The following is a 20,256-nucleotide window of genomic DNA, read 5'->3' as shown; positions in this document are numbered from 1 at the left end:
TCGCGGCTGTACATGCTTGCTTTAAGATACCCTGACCTAATTCTTTGCCAATTCGCTTACATATTTGAGGCTCCTACATGTACCACTTCATGTTGTTGCCACTTCAACACAGTTACTCATGATGGAATGGACAGTTGTCATCTTTTAACGCAACCTTCCGCCTGAGTGTGGAAGAGCAAAAATACCACCCCTTTTTTTGTTTTATTAAGGGTTGAGAAAAGCAAAATTTAACAGTTGAACGATGAATAATAAATAATGCAAGCAGAACACAAACAGCCAGAGGATTCTGGCAAAATGTGATGTAGACGCTACAGTAGCAGACACATTACGGAAGCATGACTGAATACTGTAGGAGAGGTCAACGAGCACCTGGGCATCATGAGCACTACTGAGGAGAATGCTCATGCTGTGCAGAAAAACGATCCGAGAAGGAATGCACCACAGTAAAAACGTGGGTTTTATTTACAATAGCTCCAGTAATATCATTTTAACAAAGTTCAAAGAGGAGGTGATTACCATGCTTTATTTGACCATACATACATCTATGTATTGCCGGCGGGTGCTTCAGAACTCCTTTAATAAGTGAGCGTTTTTGGAAAAAACATTTCTGACCCACATTGCAAACATGCTGGCTTTATAGCGTGTTTACAATATTTTGTCCTTATTTAACAGCAACTTTAAAAAACACATTATGACAAATGCTACAGGCATGAGATTTTTCTCCAGGATGGAATTGTTTACAATATATCAAATGTACTTTTGAGCAAAATCGTTTTGGTCGTGCATAGCAAACATGGCTTTTCACGAGAGTAGAACTGCTTGTACATAACAGTTTTTACCAAATGTTCAAGTTGTCTCCAAAGTGCCATCATTTCGAGTAGCAAAAAACTGAGAAAAAGCTCTCCTGATGTAATAAACACATCCTGCAAAGTATAATGTCATTCAAACGATCATCCAGGTGACTTCCACTAGTGAAACTATTCCAATAGACAGTACACACATACTGCCTCACATTATTGCAATCATTTATGAAAAACAAGGCAGTCTCTGTTAGTAAGCTCATTCAGATACTGCAAATGTATTGGTTCCCACAGAAGTGTAACTGCTAATGAGCAATAAAGTCCCCTTTTTATGTGTAAGTTTGACAGGAAGTGCACAATTACGGCCTTTTCACAGAGTGCACTTTTTTATGAGACACCAGGCTAGATTTATGAATAAAAATCTTCTGACAGGTATTACACACATAGGGACCCTTGCCAGAGTGCAATCTTTCGTGATCAACCAGGCTAGCTTTTTTAGTAAAGCTCTTCTGGCAGGTGCTGCACACATAACTACTCTCTCCAGAGTGCAATTTTTCATGTTTACCCAAGTCGTGTTTTCGAGCAAAGCTCTTGTGACATGTGCCACACACAAAAGGCCTCTCTCCAGAGTGCAGCCTTTCATGAGTAATCAATGAGGATCTGTATACGAAGCTCTTCTGACAGGTGCTACACACAAAAGGCCTCTCTCCAGAGTGCAGCCTTTCATGAGTATTTAATGAGGATCTGTATGCGAAGCTCTTCTGACAGGTTCTACACACATAGGGCCTCTCTCCAGAGTGCAGTCTTTCATGATTAACCAACGCGGATCTGTCTGCAAAGCTCTTCTGACAGGTGCTACAAATATAAGGCCTCTCTCCAGAATGCAATCTTTCATGATAAAGCAACATGGATCTGTGTGCAAAGCTCTTCTCACAGTTGCTACACCTATAGGGCCTCTCTCCAGTATGCAATCTTTCATGGTAAATCAACCTGGATCTCTGTGCAAAGCTCTTCTCACAGTTGCTACAACTATAGGGCTTCTTGCCAGAGTGCAATCTATTATGATAAATCAAGCTGGATCTGTGCGCAAAGCTTTTCTGGCAAGTGCTACACACATAGGGCTTCTTGCCGGAGTGCATTCTTTCATGAACAACCAGGGTAGCTCTTTCTGTAAAGCTCTTCTGACAGGTGCTGCACACATATGGCCTTTCACCAGAGTGCAATCTTTCATGAACAACAAGTCTAGCTCTTTGACTAAAACTCTTCGGACAAGTGCTGCACAGATACGGCCTCTGAACAGAGTGTGATCTCTCATGATCAACAAGCTGGCTTCTTTGAGCAAAGCTTTTCTGACAGCTGCTGCACACATACGGTTTCTCGCCAGAGTGTAGTCTCTCATGATAAACCAGGTGGGTTCTTTGAGTAAAGCTCTTCTGACAGGTGCGGCACACATATGGCCTCTCACCAGAGTGCAATCTTTCATGAACAACCAGTCTAGCTCTTCGACTAAAGCTCTTCGGGCAAGTGCTGCACAGATACGGCCTCTGACCAGAGTGTGATCTTTCATGATCAACAAGCTGGCTTCTTTGAGTAAAGCTTTTCTGACAGCTGCTGCACACATATGGCTTCTCGCCAGAGTGCAACCTCTCATGATCAACCAGGTGGATTTTTCGAGTAAAGTTCTTATGACAGGTGCTGCACACAAAGGGTTTCTTGCCAGAGTGCACTGACATGTGGCTGTCCAGGCTGCATTTTTCACGAAATCTTTTTTTGCAAACAGTGCAGGTGTAGCACATTTTACTGGCATGCATTTTCACCCGATGAGGGGGATGGTTGCATTGCTGGCAGGACAGGCAGGAATGAAGCTTTCGTCTGAAATAAAGTTTTTCACAGTCAATGAAAAACTTTTAGATTGGCAAAATAAGACACAAGGATAGGAAATATGGAATGACAATATTACAAAGAGCAAGCAAAACGCAATATTTGTGACCTACCAAACTAGGTCTCGACCCAACAAGTGTGTTTACACAAACTCTTTACAATGCGCGCACCAGAGAAAATTCAAGGTGTCTGAAAATATTTTTTGCAGTTTCCTAGCCCTTCAGTCAAACATTCTTCGACAGAATAGTGTTGCAGCAGGTTACATACCCATAGATCCCGTCGCAAGGCTAGTGATTAAATTTTTCCACGCAAAAGTAAACTTTATTGGGCCATACTAATCCACGTCTGGTAGCAGCATTTAGGTGCGTCATTAAAGGATTATTACTAATTCATTCATTGTATGTACCCAAATACATAACCAATAAAGGCTTGATATACGGTGAATTCAAACATTCATAAGGTCATTTTCTGGTGCAATACAAAGGTTATTTAAGCCAACAAAACTGAACAAAACTGAATGGTTTATTTATGCAGAAAAGTGAGCAGAAGCAACCTGGTCTCCAGAATAAAATGATGACTGCAGTAACACTAGCACCTGCCCCTCTTTGCCAGTCTTTGCCAAAGGAGCGGATGTATGCAGGTCTCCGCACCAGACAACTTTGGTAAGCTGGAAAAATATACTGCAGCACATTTCCTGCCATTATATTATGCAAAAAAGGCCAGCCTAGAGCTCAAACAAAAAAATGGTGCCTAGCATAGTACTGCTGAGTCAGTGCTGAGAATAAGGCTCCAATGTTTACAGATATACACTCTCGATTTATAAGGTACACACCAGTGCTAAGCAGAGCAGAAGATTTACAACTGCACTGGGCTGCCCAATCATGAAATTTAGATAAACGACCATAATTACACCATTATTAAAATTTGGCAAAATAAACCTCACCCCAAACGCGAATTTGAGAACACAACCCCAAATGAAAAAAATCCAGTTGACACTGCTAAGCGGGAATTAAAAAATCGGGTCATGTGCACTCTAGCTAGGGAAAATTGAAACCGCGACTATAAAGGCACAAATGTGGGCAGTAAAGCATTCATTTTGAATAACAAAAGTGGCACAGCTACATACACATCTCAACCTTTGTAAAAATCAAGTTTTCAGCCCCACACAGCAACCATACATCAAAAAATGCGCGCCAATCCACCCCCTGAAGGTGGTTGGAAAGCAAAGTTGCAAACAACAGCCACAATGATTGCCCATGCGACGTCACTTGAATTCACACACGTGGCTCTAGAGTGAAACCAGAGGCAAGTGAAATGCACTTAACCACACCGTTTATTACTTCAAAGATATTCTTTGCTACAGTTAAATCAATGCATGACACATAAGTGGTGGTTAGTTGAGTTGCAAAGGTGAAGCACATAAGTGAAACTCTTTTTTATAAAATTAAAGGTAGCTCAAACAAGGTGTTAGACAATGTCACTCCTCCTCCGTCTCTGTTGCCACCAAGAGAGGTGATGAGATCAGTGGAAGAGATAAAGAAGTGCGATGCCACGCGTTGGGGTGAGTTTCCTGTAATTTTTATAACTCCAGCGCATGCGCAAGGCAGGCACACGGCCGCTACACGTGCCATGGACGGAACACAAAGCGGCGTGAAAGGTCGCGTGAAGCCATCACGTGGCATTCAGCGAGAATGCAAGGGATAAACCCGCAGATGTGCTCGGTGGGTGTGGCGTATGTCTCGCCCGTCTCAGTGTGGACTCGCAGCTCAACCAGTCAGACAACGAGCTCTCGATCCATTTCTCTATTCATTGCAGGTTCGATTCCTGGCAGTGCCAGTACCTTCTTTTATTTGTTCGCGGGAGTTTTCTGTTGACACCAACGGTTGCGACAAAACCCTCGGGGGGGTACAGGTAAAAAGCTTCACTTTAATAAGTAATGATAAAACTGCAGCATGGTCTTGTAGTTTACACAATTGCTGCCATGCAGAGCACTTGAGCACTGCTGCCGCTGAGCCATTTTGAAAACTGATTGATTGATTACTGGGTTTTCCAGGCTGATGCAACGCAGACGATGACGTGCGCCGTAGTGGAGGGCTCCGGATTAATTCTGAACACCAGGGGAGCTTTAACGTGTGCCAAAATATTGTACACAGCTGTTTTTGCTTTTTGCCTCCATCAGAAAAGCGGCGGCAACGGCCGGGAATCGAACCCACGTTCTCGTGCTCAGCAGCGCAATGCCTTAGCCATTGAGCCACCGCGGCGGGTCATTTTGAAAATTCCCTCCACCAACTGGCTCTGGCCACAGCATTTGCTGTCTCAACATTTTTATCCCTCCTACTATCTTCAAGCACGAAGGACGGGTCGGGCAAACTCGCTCACCATAGTCTTCGAAGGAGGAAAGGTCCCACACTACATCTACTACCGCGGGGCTGAATACCGCTGTTTTCTGCATAAAAAAAGTACTAGGTATGCAACGTTTGTGGCAAAGTGGGCCATCATATGGACGTATGCCCAAATCCTCAGGATGTATGCTGCAAGGGATGTGGGCTAGAACAACCACCCAAAAATCATCCTTGTAACCTCACCAGCGCCCTTTGTGGAAAAGGGCACCTCACCGGCTACAAGAAATGCCACAAACGATTCCAAACCCACTACCTTCTGAAGAGACGCCAACAGGAGAAGAAACTCCGCCAGCAAGAAAGCACGTCCAACGAGCGCCCATCACGCAACTCCTTCAGAAGGAAAGGAAGAAGTCCATCAACAACGAGGAGGGAGAGATATGTTTCTTTCTGCCCCTTACCTGGAGCAAGAGACAGCAGTGAGAACCACAGGCCATGACCTAACAGCCAAGGGAAAGGAACACCAAGACACCAGACCCAAGGGTGCCTAAATGAAGCGAGTGAACAGGGTGTACAAAACAGGGCCACCCCACCCCATAAGGACAACCAGGGAGGCAGTGAAATCCCCGCCTCAAGCAAAACATCAGAACAGGTGAGCTGGGTAAGCATGGTCACCAATAACAATAATAGTAGTAAAGCTATAGAAGTGAGGAAACACATGCCTAATACATAGCAGGGCGAGCAAACCGAACTTGCGCGCATCCGATAACTTCTTGAGTTAATCATACAAGAAAACGTAGAGCTGAAACAGTAAATTGCCACATTTGAGGGCCAAAAAGAACCCCAACCCATGAACACCACGGGTGCAAACCCTTCTGCAATAGCGCAAGCTCTCAAGGCAAACGGAGAGCAAGTACCCGGAAACGAAACACCTGAACTTGACAAAAACCACTGCCACACCGAAAACCTCAATCCACCGCAAAAGAAACTTCTGAACCCGAGATGCAGGAGAATAAGCTCGACAAATCTGACAACAGCCTGAAGACCGAATTCAGAGTGGAAATGAATGCGGCCATAGGAGAAGCTATAAGAGCGATGCAAGACATAATACAATGTGCAGTAGGAGACCTGACAGAATGAGCCGAATAGAAACGATGAACAGCAGAATGAGCCACATTGAGGGAGCTATAGCAAAAAAATACTGCCAGCCCTATGACAGGTACACCTGCATCGACAAAAATAGAAGCACTGATCCCAATGACTACAATGATGCAGACTACAAATAGGGATTCCCGGTACTGTCTGGCAGTGGAACTGCAGAGCTTTCCGAAAAAAAATGAAGCACCATGCAGCTATACCTAAGTACACAACAGACGCCCCCCGACATCTTGGCCTTACAGGAAACGGGGAAAAGCCACACTCGCAAGCTACAGATCCTTCATAGACTGCCACTGTTACTTCACTGGTCAGAAGGAATGCACTGGCTCTCCAGCACGACATCGAATAAAAAATGATTGAGCACGTTCTGGAAATTTTTCCTACCTCCAAGAAAGGTCACTCATGCTTCATTGAACCTCTTTGGGAATGTAGAACTATATATGTTAGTGAGAAAGGAAAGTGGTCACTACCATACGGGTTGGTGCCCACATCTTACTCGAAGATATGGGAAGAGAACTGCAGAGCCAATCGCTATATCGAGGTGTGAATAAATATTTTGTCCTATATTGTGGTATGTCAAAGACATGCTCCAGAGGATGTTAAGAATTTTTCAATGAGGCGACCTTGGGCATCCGTGCAGAAATAGCCCCAAAGAAGATTAAGCGCATTTAGGTTACCTGTAAGCATGTATGGTTCAGGCAACTGATCTATCGGCCCCTCAAAATCAGAGCTGGATATCTGGATTAATGTAGAGCGAGCAAATCATTAACTTGTTTTTTGTTCAAGCTGCAACACCCCCGAGGACAGTGTTTAAATTGAGAGTATTACATGCTATGGATTTCCACGCAACGGTGCCCACACCGCCCGAAGAGGGTGTACAGCAGTCTCTGTCCTTTCTAAATACCATATAATTATTCAGGAACTGTGAGTGCGTGCTGCGTAGATGCATTTCTTGCACACACATTACACTCAGTTGATTGGCATGCAGTATCTCATATATTGTCATGAATTTTTATATGCCTTCTAAATTTTCTGGTACTATGTTTTCTCTTGCCATTATTTAGTTAGGAGCGACTGGAAATGTGTGTGTGTTTATGCATGGTCTTTCAAGGCAGTGACTCTTGTCTTTCCTGGCTTATCTTAAGGTTTAGACAATGGAACCCATTCCTTCCGCTGATATGCAGACAGGAAAGGTCCGACGCCCATGTCCTTGTCGGGTGTCCTCAGAGTACTCAATGGATTGGGCTCCTTGTAACGCACAACCTTGTGGGTATTTGTTGCTGCAACCGCCACCGCCAAGGTTATCAGGAGTACCATGCGTGGCACAGGAAGCACACCGAGGTTGGGAGCTGCTGCGGGCTTCCCCGTGTCCATCTCCTTTGCGCCCCCACGGGTATTGGGGGCCGGTGGAGTGGAAGCGGCTGGAGCAGCCTCACTCCCGGCAGAGACAGTACCCACCACAACCGCCACAGCAGCTCACAATAGGATGGGCTGCCGTAGGCAACCCTGAGGGGTACGGGACAACACCAGTCTTACTGGCCTGGTCGCCACCTAAACCAGGCATCGCTCCGTTCCCCGGCAAGTTGAGTCAGCGTATTTTCCCAGGGGGGGAAAGAGGCGAACCTATGCCACACCTCTGGGAAAAAGGTGTTTTCAGTTACCTTGTTTTTTTTTCTAACTCAAACCTTTCACAGACCCTGGAGTATGCTGTGTGAGGGCCCTGGCAAGTGATGCAGATGAAGTTTTGCGAGTTATGGTTTTCAGATGGCTGGTTGTGCTGGGAACACTTTGTGCAGGTAAGTTAGCCACGGCAGGAGTTGGCTCAGTGCTTGAACTGCTTGCAATTAAAGCAACGCAGCAAATTTGGAAGGCAGGGCTGGACATTGCAATGAATAAAACCTGCATTTACATACTCTGGGAGTGTGGACTCGTCGAGAGTAAGGATAATGGGCTTGGTCGAAACTTCTTTGTCGTATCTCCGCATAGTGATGCACCTGGCAGCTGTCATGCTGATTGCTCAGGACTTCCAGCAAGTCAGCATGTCTCATTCATAAGCTCTGGTTCAGAGATGACACCTTGAGAGCTGTTCAGGCTCTGGTGGGGTGTGACGCTGTCTCCAGATTGGCTATGCGAGTCTTAGCAAGGAGGGCTGTGGATTGCTGTTGGTTGTGCACTACAAGAAGGATTTCTCTGGTTCTTTGTTTTTTGGCCTGATACGACTCCCCAATAATTCCCCCCAGAAAATTTCGATATCAGGAACAAAGACTTTGAGGAAAGAGGTTTCTCTTTTTCAGTGGATTCCATTACGAATAAACGGGGGTAGTCATCTGGCTTTAGAAAACTGAGGGCTGGGAGTGGCAGAAATGAACCTTCAGTGCAGCCCCCATTTATGGACTAATTATGTTTGGCGGGGTTTGATGATGCACAATTGGGCATGTAAAAGAAGCAGGGAACGGGCGTACTTTCTTCGCTCGGTTTACCTTGAGGATGAGGGAGGTTTCAGGGCTCCCTGCCGGGTAAACTGACAGGGAGCCCATTGGCTGGAGCTTGACCAAGGCTACGACTGCCACTATGTGGTGCCGCCAAAACTGACACTGAGTACACAAAGTGCCCCATGTGTCTAAATGGAGTGCAGAGGCAAACAGACCAAAACTTTGAGAAGCTCCCACATGCAGTTTAGGCACTTTTACTATTCCCGTAAACCATGTAGGCACGAATAATTTGTCTTCATGTACATTTTTTTATTGTTGTTTCTTTAAAAAGTTATTGCGCAAAATGCCCCCAAGCTGTTTTCGTACCTGGGACTTCCAAGCGTATTCTATTCGCCAGAGCACAAATTGTATAGCTCTGAGCACAATCTGAGGTGGAGCAATACAATTTGTTTCTAGCTGCTGAGCACTCTTGTACCTTCTACTGGGTTGCACGATATGTATGAAACAAAGTATAGCATAACTAAAGAAACAAAACTTCTTGAGATTCTCACAACCTTAATGAGTTCCTAAAAATTTTACCCTTTAGAAGACTCAGTTCAGATTACAATCGTGTTCATACTACATATAGGTTTGTACATTACATCAAGTAGTGGTCCGTGAGCTACTGGTGCAGTTTTCATTGCTATTCACAACAGTGCAACCTCCATTATATTTGCTGCACCAGATACTGAGCAAAATAAACCACTGCTTTAGGCTAGCACTTACCACACTATACATGTCCTTCAGGCAAATAGCCCAGCAATCAGCACCCACCTTGTCTTCCCAGAGTGTTGGTCGCACGTGCAGGTGTGAGGTCTGGGTTCTGCCAAATTGCCTGCACCATCTTGTGTAGCGAATTTCTTTGATGCTCCCGAATCACCAACTTGGGTGTTGTTCCCCTCCAGAACTGCAAAAGTCAAAGGTCTCGGTGGCTGAAGGCAATGAGTGTTGTAACAATCCTCAAGCAGTCTCTTTTGCCGCGAACCATGCATTAGGTTGTTTCTACGGCCTGGACGTGTCCGGTTGTCTTATGTGTGCCAAGGGAAACACCTGTTCCATTCTTTCTTTTTTAATGCTGCACTACTTATTTCATTTTATAAAGAGTGTTTTGCCCTGTAGTTCCTAGAGTAGAATAATCTTCTTGGATCTCCAGCGTTCTTGATGTAATTCGATAATTCCAGAAGCAATCACATCGAAAAATAAATGCCCATTGAGCAAATGCCGCAGCATTTAAATCACCTCGCCTGTGCACGTCATGTTGTTGACTGCTTTGTCGCCGCTGTGTAATCTTTTCTTCTAATAGGAGCACAAATTCACTCCAATAAAGTTATTCCCTGAAGAAACAAGCATCGTCCTTGGCTATGTGACATCTGGTAGAGATGTTCGGAATTCACTCTTTATGCTCCCAACGATCTCTGGACGCCGCCAAGCCAGTACAACTAGATCCAGCCGCCGACTGCAAGGTTTGCTGCCCGAGTTTGGTCTCCTGCCAGAAGGACCCAAGAGAACGACCGCTGAAACCACCATCATGGTGCAATAAGCGACTTTGCCAATCGTCCTGCAGCAGCCCCAAGAACCCATCGTTTCACAGAGCCCCCGCCGAAGACCCCAAAGAATGGTTGAAGATGCAGGAACCTGTCCAGATATTCAACAGGTGAGACGATGATGATTTCAGGCATGTTTTCTTTTACTTAGAAAATGCAGCTCGAACTTGGTTCAAGAACGACGGCAGCTGTTTGAGCAACTCTACACAATTAAAAAGCGAGTTCCTTTACAAATTTACTGTGGCGAGAAAACAATAAGCTGCACTTTTGCTCCAAACTCGTATGCAACACCAAAACGAAAGTCGTTATCTTTCTCAAGAAGATGGTGCGACTTTTTCACTGTGCGGACCCAGAAATAATGGAGGAAAAAAAACTAACGTTTGTAATCCAAGGGATAAGCAGGAGCTCTTCGCTTGCTTTGTTCCTAACCTCGCTAAGATGTCCGAATTCATGTCTGAGGCCGCCCCGATGGAGAAGACGCTGAAAATTCGCACGAGGCAGCGCGACCACCCAATCAACCCACTGGTTTCAGAGACCATCAGTGCTGCGGCTATCAGCTTCCAAACAATGTGCGAGACCATTGGCGCAGTTGTTAGAGAGGAGCTGCGGAAACTTTCCCCAGAAATGCCACAACCCCGAGTCGCCTCCCTGAGCGAAATGATCCGGAAAGTGCAGCAAGCACAAGGTAGTTCTAGAATACCGGAACCACCCCACGAGCCGCAAGCCATGGTCTACACAGTTGTTGTACGTTGTTCTTTTCCCCCCCACTGCACTTAGTTGCACGGAAGCTTCGCACTGCCATCCATCGTCGCCTGCCCGCCCACCTAATGTGCAACCTCCCAGCTGAGGAAGACCATTGTCCACTGTACTACCACTGCAGCGAAGAGAGACATCTGCAGACACTGCTCGTTCAAGTGACTCAAACTGCGAGGTTTCTCCATGGGCGCACCTCATACGTTGCCCGGACAGCACCCCAATGAGATCGACGATTATCTCAACTGCAGCAGCCTTGGTCCAGCACGCTACAACCGTTCACCGTCGCCCTACCCGTACGTATCGCCAAGCTGCTGCAGCAATGTTGACATCGCACATAGAAGATCCCCCAGCCCAGGAAGGGGAAACTAAAAGCAGCAACGTCTGGAGGTGAATTTGCACTACAGCAGAAAAACGAAACACTCCAATGATGCAACGACACACCCAAGACCAAGATGCATGACATGCCCTCAGCCCGACATCACTCTGGCGTGACACCCCACATGACACAGCCTGCCGATATCAAGATGGCGATGACGTGCAGTGACCGTCCGTCAACACGCGCAAGCCGATACACAACACTGACGCATCTGCAACTCAAAGACAACGATGTCAGACGTACGGCTATCCATCGACGGCCTTGACGTGGTGGCTGATAGACACAGGAGCCGACCACTCAGTGACGAGTGGATAACTCGCGACCAAGCTGAAAAAAGTTGAAACTAGCTGGATTGGCTTGCATATCCACATAGCAGGTCACCTTCAAATGCCAAGTGGAACGTGCACATCGTGCTTTACCATAAATGGCACTATGTACCCTGCTGTTTTCGTCATATCCCAATCTGTGCCGACAAAATAATTTCCGGAATTACCTTTCTGACAAAAAACAGGGCTGTTATTGATCAGGCCAAGTCAGTAAGTTTCTCCGCTGATCATACCAAGCTGCCAGACCCAAGCCCTCAACAATGTTTTTTTTTCAAGGTTTGCCTATAAACATATCACCTTGCCTTCTTGTGCAAATTTGATGATCAGCGTCTACTGCCAAGATGCCGATCCTCACATCGATGCAATTGTGAAAAGCGACCAGAGCTTGCTTTTGAGCGTGGTGTCTCCATCAAAAGAGGCATTGTGCGCTTGCAGCAAAGAACATATATGTTCCGGCCTCCAATTTCACAGAGGAGTATCAGCATTTCAACAAAGGTGGTGCAATTGCGTATCTTGAACAAAATGCATGATGCAAGTGGCTTCATCGTCGTCGCCGAATTTGAACGCCAGCCCAACGCCACTGACTTTTACCTTTTCTTTTCCGAACATGATTCCGGCGCTACCACAAGGAAAAAAGGAAAAGTTGAGGGCTTTGTTATGCCGCTACAGTGCCTGTTTTTCGCTGACCTCGAAGCTGCGACCTACGCCCCTGGCAAAAGACCGAATTATCACCAAAGAGCACCGAATTGTCGCCGAAGGTAAAGCACGACATACGCGACAGTCACACAGTGCCAGGTGTCTTCAAAGCTGTCTGGACCCAAGTTGAAGACAAGCTTGACAATGACATCACACAACCCTCGATAAGCCCCTGGGCAGGCGCAGTTGTGCTCGTGAAGAAAAAAAAATGGTACTCTGAGGTTCTGCGTTGACTGCTTCCAATTGAACAAAATCTTGAAAAAAGACACATACCCCCTCCCATGAATCAATGACACCACTGCCACCATGACCTCTGCCATGCGAATTACTCCTCTTCGATGGGCCTGAAAACTGGGTACTGGCAAATCAAAGTGGACGAGAGGGACTGTAAGAAGACAACGTTCATAATGCCAGATGAACTGTATGAGTACAAGATGATGGCGTACAAGGTGAAAGCACAAGGTGATTGTTCTTTGTCGCCGCTGTGTAATCTTTTAAGTTCTTAGTGTAGCACAAGTTTGTTCGAATCAAGTTTTGTTCAATGAAGAAACCTGCATTGTCCTTGGCTAGATGACAATATACTTGAATGCACAGCACAGTTTCCTCAAGCCGGACTTCATGATGGCAGGTCCAGAGTGTCTACCAAATTCACATATTCAAGTTCCTTGAGTTTTCCAAGTTTTCTGAGAGTGCTTCTACTAAATTATCTCAATAAAACATACATTGTTTAAAATTAGGATTGGCTGAAAAATGCTGCCGACTGCTGTCTTTAGAGCATGATAAACTAAAAAAAACGACATAATGGAGTTTACATGGTAAGGTATATGTTGATTTCACTCAAAATGAAAGCGCAGAGACATTAGTAATATTCAGAGCCTATAATATAAATTTTGGAAACACACAGAATATAAAGTGTGCAATTTGAAAACATGATTTAAAAAAACAAAATGACCTTTGGTGCATTATTTGCTATCTGATGATGACGATGGTTGGTGCTTAATGGCACAAGGCCAACAAGGGCAGAGAGCACCAGAAAAGTTACTCAATTTTTGACAAGACCTTAAATACTAAAACATGTGAGTAAAAGTAAAAGTGACGCAAAACAAAAGACATTGGAGATGGCTACTGTATAGGGCCAGGATGATTACACGTGATATGACAAGAGCTGAAGGAATTTTAACTCAACTAAAAACTTAAAAACACGTTGACTAGAAAACATTGGTTCGTCAGCTACAAGGTATGATGGGTGCAGTGGAATGTGTCGTCTGTATAATTCAAGGAAATGTCTGTGTCGTGTTGTGTCAAGTGCCTTGCATGTGATTAGTATGTAGACTACGGATAGGTCCTTTCCACACCTGCTACACATGGGTCCCGAAGTTCCAGTGAGCGAGTGGGAGTGCGTTACATGTGTGTGGCCTATCCGCAGCCTAGCCAGGGCGACTTCAGTGTATCTGTTGTGTGAATCAGTTGTGTAGCGTCCCAATTGTGGTTTTATTACATGTAGTTTGTTGTCTGTTTGTTGACTCCAGTATAGTTGACATGCGTTACGAAGGTGTTGTCTGATGTGTCTTTAGGTCAGTGTAAGGTACTGTTGTTATGTCAACTGTGGTCATGAGAGCCGCAGCACCAGCTATTTGATCAGCGGTCTCATTTCCAGGGATCCCACAGTGCCCTGGTACCCAGCATATAGTTATTTGAAGATTTGAGGCTTATGCAGTCATTAGTACCTTTAAAAGAACATTGGTTACATAGTTTTTAGACGACCTTCCTGATGACAGTGCTGACAACCCTTAGATGACAACGCCTAGAGAATCTGTGTACACGATGGACTTTGGAATTTTATGTTCCATTATGTGATTTGAAACGAGTAAGATGCAATACGCTTCTGCCGAGTAAATACTGCTATGAAAATTCATTGTTTTAGTAACGCTAAAGTTTGGACCGTGTGCTACACAAGAGACAGCAGAAGTTTTCGACGTGTCGCTGAAGAATTCTGCGCACCTGTATTTATCCTGCAGGAGCAGGAAGTGCTGCAGAATTGCACTCCTGGGTACCCTATTTTTTCCTAGTTGCGTGAATGACAGGTCACACGATATAAGACGAAGATACCACGGTGGAATGAAATTATGGATGGGCGTCTTGTGCGCGTCTGAAAGGGAACATTGAGTGCAGAAGCCTCCTCGCTCACTCCGAGAGAAAAAGGTAAGAAAATAGATGGCCTGTTTAAAAAGAGTTGCAAGTTTGATGTATTGTTCATGATGAGATTAAAAGGATGGTTGGTGAGAGACACGATCTTAGATGCATACAGCAGGTCAACATACTCCCGCTGATGCCCTAGGCACCATTTGTCGCACTCGACGTAAAGACTTTCGACAGGGCTACTGCGGAAAGCGCTGCACGAGAGGCGAAGGCCAAGATGCAACACTGGGTCGAGCATTTTCAGTGCTGTCTTTGTTGCTGACCCATACACGACACTGCCATAGTCGAGCCGAGACCCCACCAAGGCTGTGTAAAGGCGCAGCAGGAGTTGTTTGTTGGCCCCATAAGAGTGATGTGAGAGGACCTTAAGAATGTTCATTGTTTTTAAGCATTTGCATTTGAGCTGTTTGATATAAGGAATGAATGTAAGCTTTCCATCGAATAAAATACCTAAAAACTTCTGCTCCTTGTTCACAGGAATCGGCACGTTCTCAAGAGTGATGTCTGGGTCCGGGTGGACCCCACGCTTCCTGGAGAACACAACACAAGAGCTCTTTCCGAAATTAATTTCAAAACCATCATTGTCAGCCCACCTGGAAAGTTTGTTGACACTAAGCTGGACTTGACGTTCGCAGATGGACATGTTACACGATTTAAAGAATATCTGCCCATCGTCTACATACATGGAATAAGAGATTGTAGGTGGCAATGCCTTTCCAAGAGAGGTCATCTTTACTATGAAGAGAGTACAGCTCAACACTCCACCTTGCGGCACGCCATTTTCTTGCACGTGGACCTTTGAGAGTGCACAACCAACTCTCACTCGAAACGTTCTCTCCGACAAGTAACTAACAAGGGTGTTTAACATGTTACCAGAAACACCGAATGACTTGAGGTCACTAAGGATCCCATAACGCCAAGCGGTGTCGTAGGCCTTCTCGAGGCCGAAAAACACAGTTAAACAATACTGTTTATGCATGAAGGCATCCTTTATATATGTTTCAAGAGCAACGAGTTGATCATTTGTGGATCGCCCCGCCCTGAAGCCTGCCTGGCAGCTCTCGAGAAGACCGTTGTACGCAAGGAAGTACACGAGCCTGCGATTTATAATCTTCCCGAGAAGCTTGTACAGGCAGCTCGTCAGGGCTATAGGACGAGAACTTGAGGGGGACGACGGGTCCTTCCCCTCTTTCAGGAAAGCTACAACTATAGCCTCCTTGCAAGAGTTCGGAATGTGCCCCGAAAGCCATATCTTGTTATATAGGTGGAGGAGTGTTAGAAGAGTGTCTGAGTGTAGGTGCTGTATCATTGTACATGTGATGTTGTCTGGGCCTGGAGCTGAGGGTTTACAAGTGCTCAGAGCGGCCCTCGGCTCATGAAGTGAAAACTCGGAGTTATAAGAGGATGCGGACTTGTCGTTATCAAGTAAAGACTTCTTTTCGGCCGATTGTTTGTGTTTTATGAAAGAGTAAGTGTAGCGTGCTGAACTAGACACCCGTTGGAAGTGTTGTGTGAGTGTGTCAGCCTGGTCTTCAAGTGTGTCCCCTGTTGTGCTGACCAGAGGCAGGCTGTGTGTTTTTGTCCCTTGAGTTTGCGTATTTGTGTCCATACTTTTCGTGTATCTGTGTAGGAGTTAGTTGATGTTATGAATGTACGCCAAATCTCTCATTTTGCCTCACGGCGCACACGTTTTCCCATCACCTTTGCCCTTTTGAACAACAGGAGGTTTCCCGATGTGGGGCACTGACGAAGGATACCCCATGCCTTGTTCGTGGCCTCCCGCGCCTGCCTACAGTCCTCATTCCACCACGGCCTCCGCTGGTTGCGCAGGGCACCACAGGCGTGGGGAATAGACTTATCGGCAGCATCGAGGATGTGTGCCGTGAGGAGTTCGGTAGCTTCTTCAACGTGTAAGTGTCCTAGATCTGTGGTGTAGTTTGGATGTCTCTGTAAATGTATTCCAGTTAGCTCTTGCTTCATTGAACGTGTTTTGGGAAGATGGACTGCATGGGCCTTTACCTATATATGTTAGTGAGGTGGGGAAGTGGTCACTACCATATGGGTCCATGCCCACGCCCCACTCAAGACAAGGAAAGAGAACTGCGGAGCCAATAGCCAAATCAAGATATGAGTATGTGTTGTGTCCTATGTTATGGTATGTAGGCTGTTTCTTGTTGAAAAGGCATGCTCCTCAAGATGTAAAAAATTTCTCTATTAGGCGACCTCGGGCATCTGTTCTGAAGGAGCCCCAAAGAGAGTTGTGAGCAATAAGGTCGCCTGTTAGGATGTATGGTTCGGGCAGCTGGTCGACCAGCACCTCGAAGTCAGCGCTCGAAAGTGCATGATCAGGAGGAATGTATATGGAGCATACCGTTATCAATCTACTGAATATCATTGTACAAAAGGCTACAGCCTCAAGGGCAGTGTTCAAAGTGGCAGGCTGGCATGCTAAGGATTTCCGGGCGATTATGGCCACACCCCAAGAGTGCGTGCAGCCATCCCTGTCCTTTCTGAAGACCATGTAACTATTTAAGAAATTTGTATGTTTGGAATTTAGATGTGTTTCTTGTACACAAATTACACTTGGCTGATTAGCCTGCAGAATCTCGTACACGTCATCAAGATTATTCAGAAGGCTTCTGCAGTTCCGTTGGACTATGTTTTCTCTTCCCATTATTAAGTGTTCAGAGCTACTGGAGTGTGACTGTTTATGTAAGGTCTTTCGTGGCTTGGACTCTTGGAAGGGGTTTTTTGACCTTCTCCACTGACCTGGTTGATGCAGCCTGTTCCTTTCACTGCGATGAAAGCCGAAGGGCTCAACGTCCATGTTGTCATCTGAAGGCAAGGGGGTGCCCAGCGGACCGGGCCTTCTTGACTTGGTACCCTTTCGGGTGTTTGCCTGCGCTGCCAGTGCTGAGGCTGTGGGGAGCACCACAGATGGCACAGGCAGTGAGGCTGGAGAGGGGGCCGCTGCGGCTGCCTCCGTCTCCATCTCCTCCGTTCCCTTGCGTGTGCTTTGGGCCGGTGGAGAGGAAGCAGTGGATGTAACAGCGTCCCCAACTGACGTGGTTGCCACCACAACTGCTGCTGCCTCAGCAAGTGGCGTGGTGATGGCTTGGGCTGCCTGATGCAACCCAGTGGGGGGCGGGGGCGGGACCAGGTCAGACTTGCTGACCTGGGTCCCCGTGGAAACTAGACGCCACTCCGCCCCCCGGCAAGCTGCGTCGGCGTACCTCCCCAGGGGGAAAGTGGCGAACTTCTTGGGAAGGTAAGGTTCTCAGTGACTTTAACGTTGATAATCTCCTCCTGTTTGAACTTCTCACATTTTCGAGAGTAGGCGGCGTGGGGTCCCTGGCAGTTGGCGCAGGTGAGGGTTGATGACAATTGTCAGATGGGTGGTCATGCTGGGCGCACTTTGCACAGGTCAGACGGTCATGGCAGGAGTTGGTTCCATCCCAAACCTTTGACACTTAAAACAGTGCCGCGGGTTAGGGATGTATGGCCGAACTGAGCATCGAATGTATCCTGCGTTAATGAATTCTGGAAGTGTTGACCGATCAAAGGTTAAGATCAGGTGTTTGGTAGGAATTTTTTTGTCTTCTCTGCGTATCTTTATGCGCCTCACTGCTGTTACGCCCTGACTTTTCAGGCCCTCCAGCAGATCAGTTTCGGTTTCATTCATGAGGTCAGGATCTTAGATGACGTCCTGTGAGCTGTTAAGGCTTCGGTGGGGCGTGACCGTGATGCCAAGATCTGCAATGCGTCTGGCTCAGGAGATATGTTGCCTGCTGCTGGGTAATGACTTCGACCAACAGTTCTCCGGGTCTCTGTTTCTTTGCTTTGTAGGATTTTCCTATTACACCTTCTATGAACTTTGCGACAAAAAAGACGGACAGAGAGGCAACAGCCTTTTCTTTTTCAACAGATTAATGATGAGGAAGCGGGGATAGTTGGCAGGCTTTGTGATTGAGATTGTTGGTAAGAACAGAAATGATATTTCGGTGCGGCCCTTTTTCAGGGACCGATCACGTTTTGGGGGAGGGGGTTTGAAAGTACCATATGGCATAGTATAAAAGCAGGGAGATGTGGAACTTCTCCAGCCTTACCCTGATAGCCGAAGAGGTCCCGGAGCTCCCTGCCTGGTAAACAGACAGGGAGCCCATCCGCCGGAGCTTGACCTGGGTTACGACGGCCAACGTTTTAGGTTTCTACCCTCCACCTTAAAAACACATCACCACGGTAGGTCAGAGTTTATGTTGGGGGACTTGGGGTCCGCGGTGGCGCCAATACCGTCATTAAGATTGCTCAAGGTGCCCCGTGCGGGGTTTTTGCTCTGTTTCCCATGTTTTGTGATTGACTGATCAATGAATAAAACAGCTAAAAACCGCATAATCATGAGGCTGCATGAAAATTTGTGTTGTCACGTTGGCAGTTTTGTCAATTGAAACTAATATGAGTGTCAAAATCCTTGCTTGAAAGGCTGCTTTGGGCAAGTTTGGCGCAATTTTTGGAATTTTCATGCTTTTAGAGCAGCTTGGAACAGTAAAACAGATTTTCATAAAGACAGCACAACATGCACAGCTCTCTCATTCCTGCTGAAGGTAATGTCCAGCAGGTATTCGATAATTCCTACACTGGCAGTAGCAAGCTTATATCTTTTCCAACCAGGGAAAAGAATTAAAACTCAAGTTAAACACTCTAAGGCTACCACCACGTGCTATTAGACAGTACTGGATATGTCCACAACAAAATTTGCAACACAACTATTCTAACACAGTCTGCTAAAAAAACATGGTCGATTTTCAACTCAAGTAATGCAATTATTTGACAAAAAATAAAAACATGAAGACACAAGTAATATTCATGTTTTTTGTTTCCAGTTTCGGTTCTGTTTTTCACACATTCTGAATTTGCTATAAGCCCATGAGCAACTGACATGTGGCAGGGTATTCTTTGAAATTCAGGCTTTGCACTACCAGCAAATCACCTAGCTACTACAGAACACGTGTAACTGACAGACCTCCTTTCCCATGCCACAAACTAGAGGTGGCGCTCTTCATGCACTTCAAATTGCAAAGCAAGCATTCCCAAGGCTTAAATTTGCCATATTCCACAAAGCATAAAGAAATTGTGAAAAAGTTATTCATAACAGTTTTCAGAATAAAAATTTTTGTTGAACTGTTTTGCCTGCTCTGCGAGATACTTGTAATAAAATGAACAATGCAGAAATCAAACCTGACAATTCCGCTTTTGTTTGGGAGCCAGTACTGATGACTTCTGCTAGCGCACACTGTGTACCTGAAAAAAAAAATAATTCAGTCAGTAACGCATAACACCTATCAGTTACGAAGAATAGGCTCAGCACCTATTGAATTAGCAGTAATGGCCGTTTGTGCGTATTGGCTGCAGGAGACTCCCTGGTTCCAGGCTGCATCCGGAGACATTGCCACAACACAACTTCTGGGCATGAATAATGTTGTACGTGGCATGCTTGATTATGTTCTGGGAGGGTCTCCTGGAAATGAAAAACACAACCACACAAAAAAGTTACTGTATAATCCAACTACACAGCAAGAGAAACTGCCACAGTTCAATCGCTAGTTTCCCATCACTAAATAAAACATCACGCACAAAATTTATCCACACAAGATATGCCTTTTAAGCCAGATAAACAGCAAAAAAGACAAGCTTTATTGCAATGCAAAAAACT

The 20,256-nt window shown here is 45.8% G+C and overlaps 1 protein-coding gene across 1 annotated transcript; it reads right to left on the bottom strand.

The window, feature by feature from the left end:
* Positions 1-230: 230 nt before the first annotated feature.
* Positions 231-18,728, bottom strand: LOC144158593 (uncharacterized). The gene is made up of 3 exons (XM_077689596.1): positions 18,653-18,728; positions 9,424-9,556; positions 231-2,672 (listed from the first exon to the last, which is right to left on the bottom strand). The coding sequence occupies exon 3, from the start codon at positions 2,609-2,611 to the stop codon at positions 1,160-1,162; it is 1,452 nt and encodes a 483-aa protein (XP_077545722.1). The 5' UTR covers positions 2,612-2,672; positions 9,424-9,556; positions 18,653-18,728; the 3' UTR covers positions 231-1,159.
* Between the last annotated feature and the right edge of the window lie 1,528 nt (positions 18,729-20,256).

This window comes from Haemaphysalis longicornis, unplaced genomic scaffold, assembly GCF_048455015.1.
Source record: "Haemaphysalis longicornis isolate Haplotype H1 unplaced genomic scaffold, Haemaphysalis longicornis Haplotype H1 scaffold_10, whole genome shotgun sequence".
NCBI classification, from domain to species: domain Eukaryota; kingdom Metazoa; phylum Arthropoda; class Arachnida; order Ixodida; family Ixodidae; genus Haemaphysalis; species Haemaphysalis longicornis.
The sequence above is the reverse complement of the archived record's forward strand: the minus strand, read 5'-3'. Positions and strand labels throughout refer to the sequence as shown.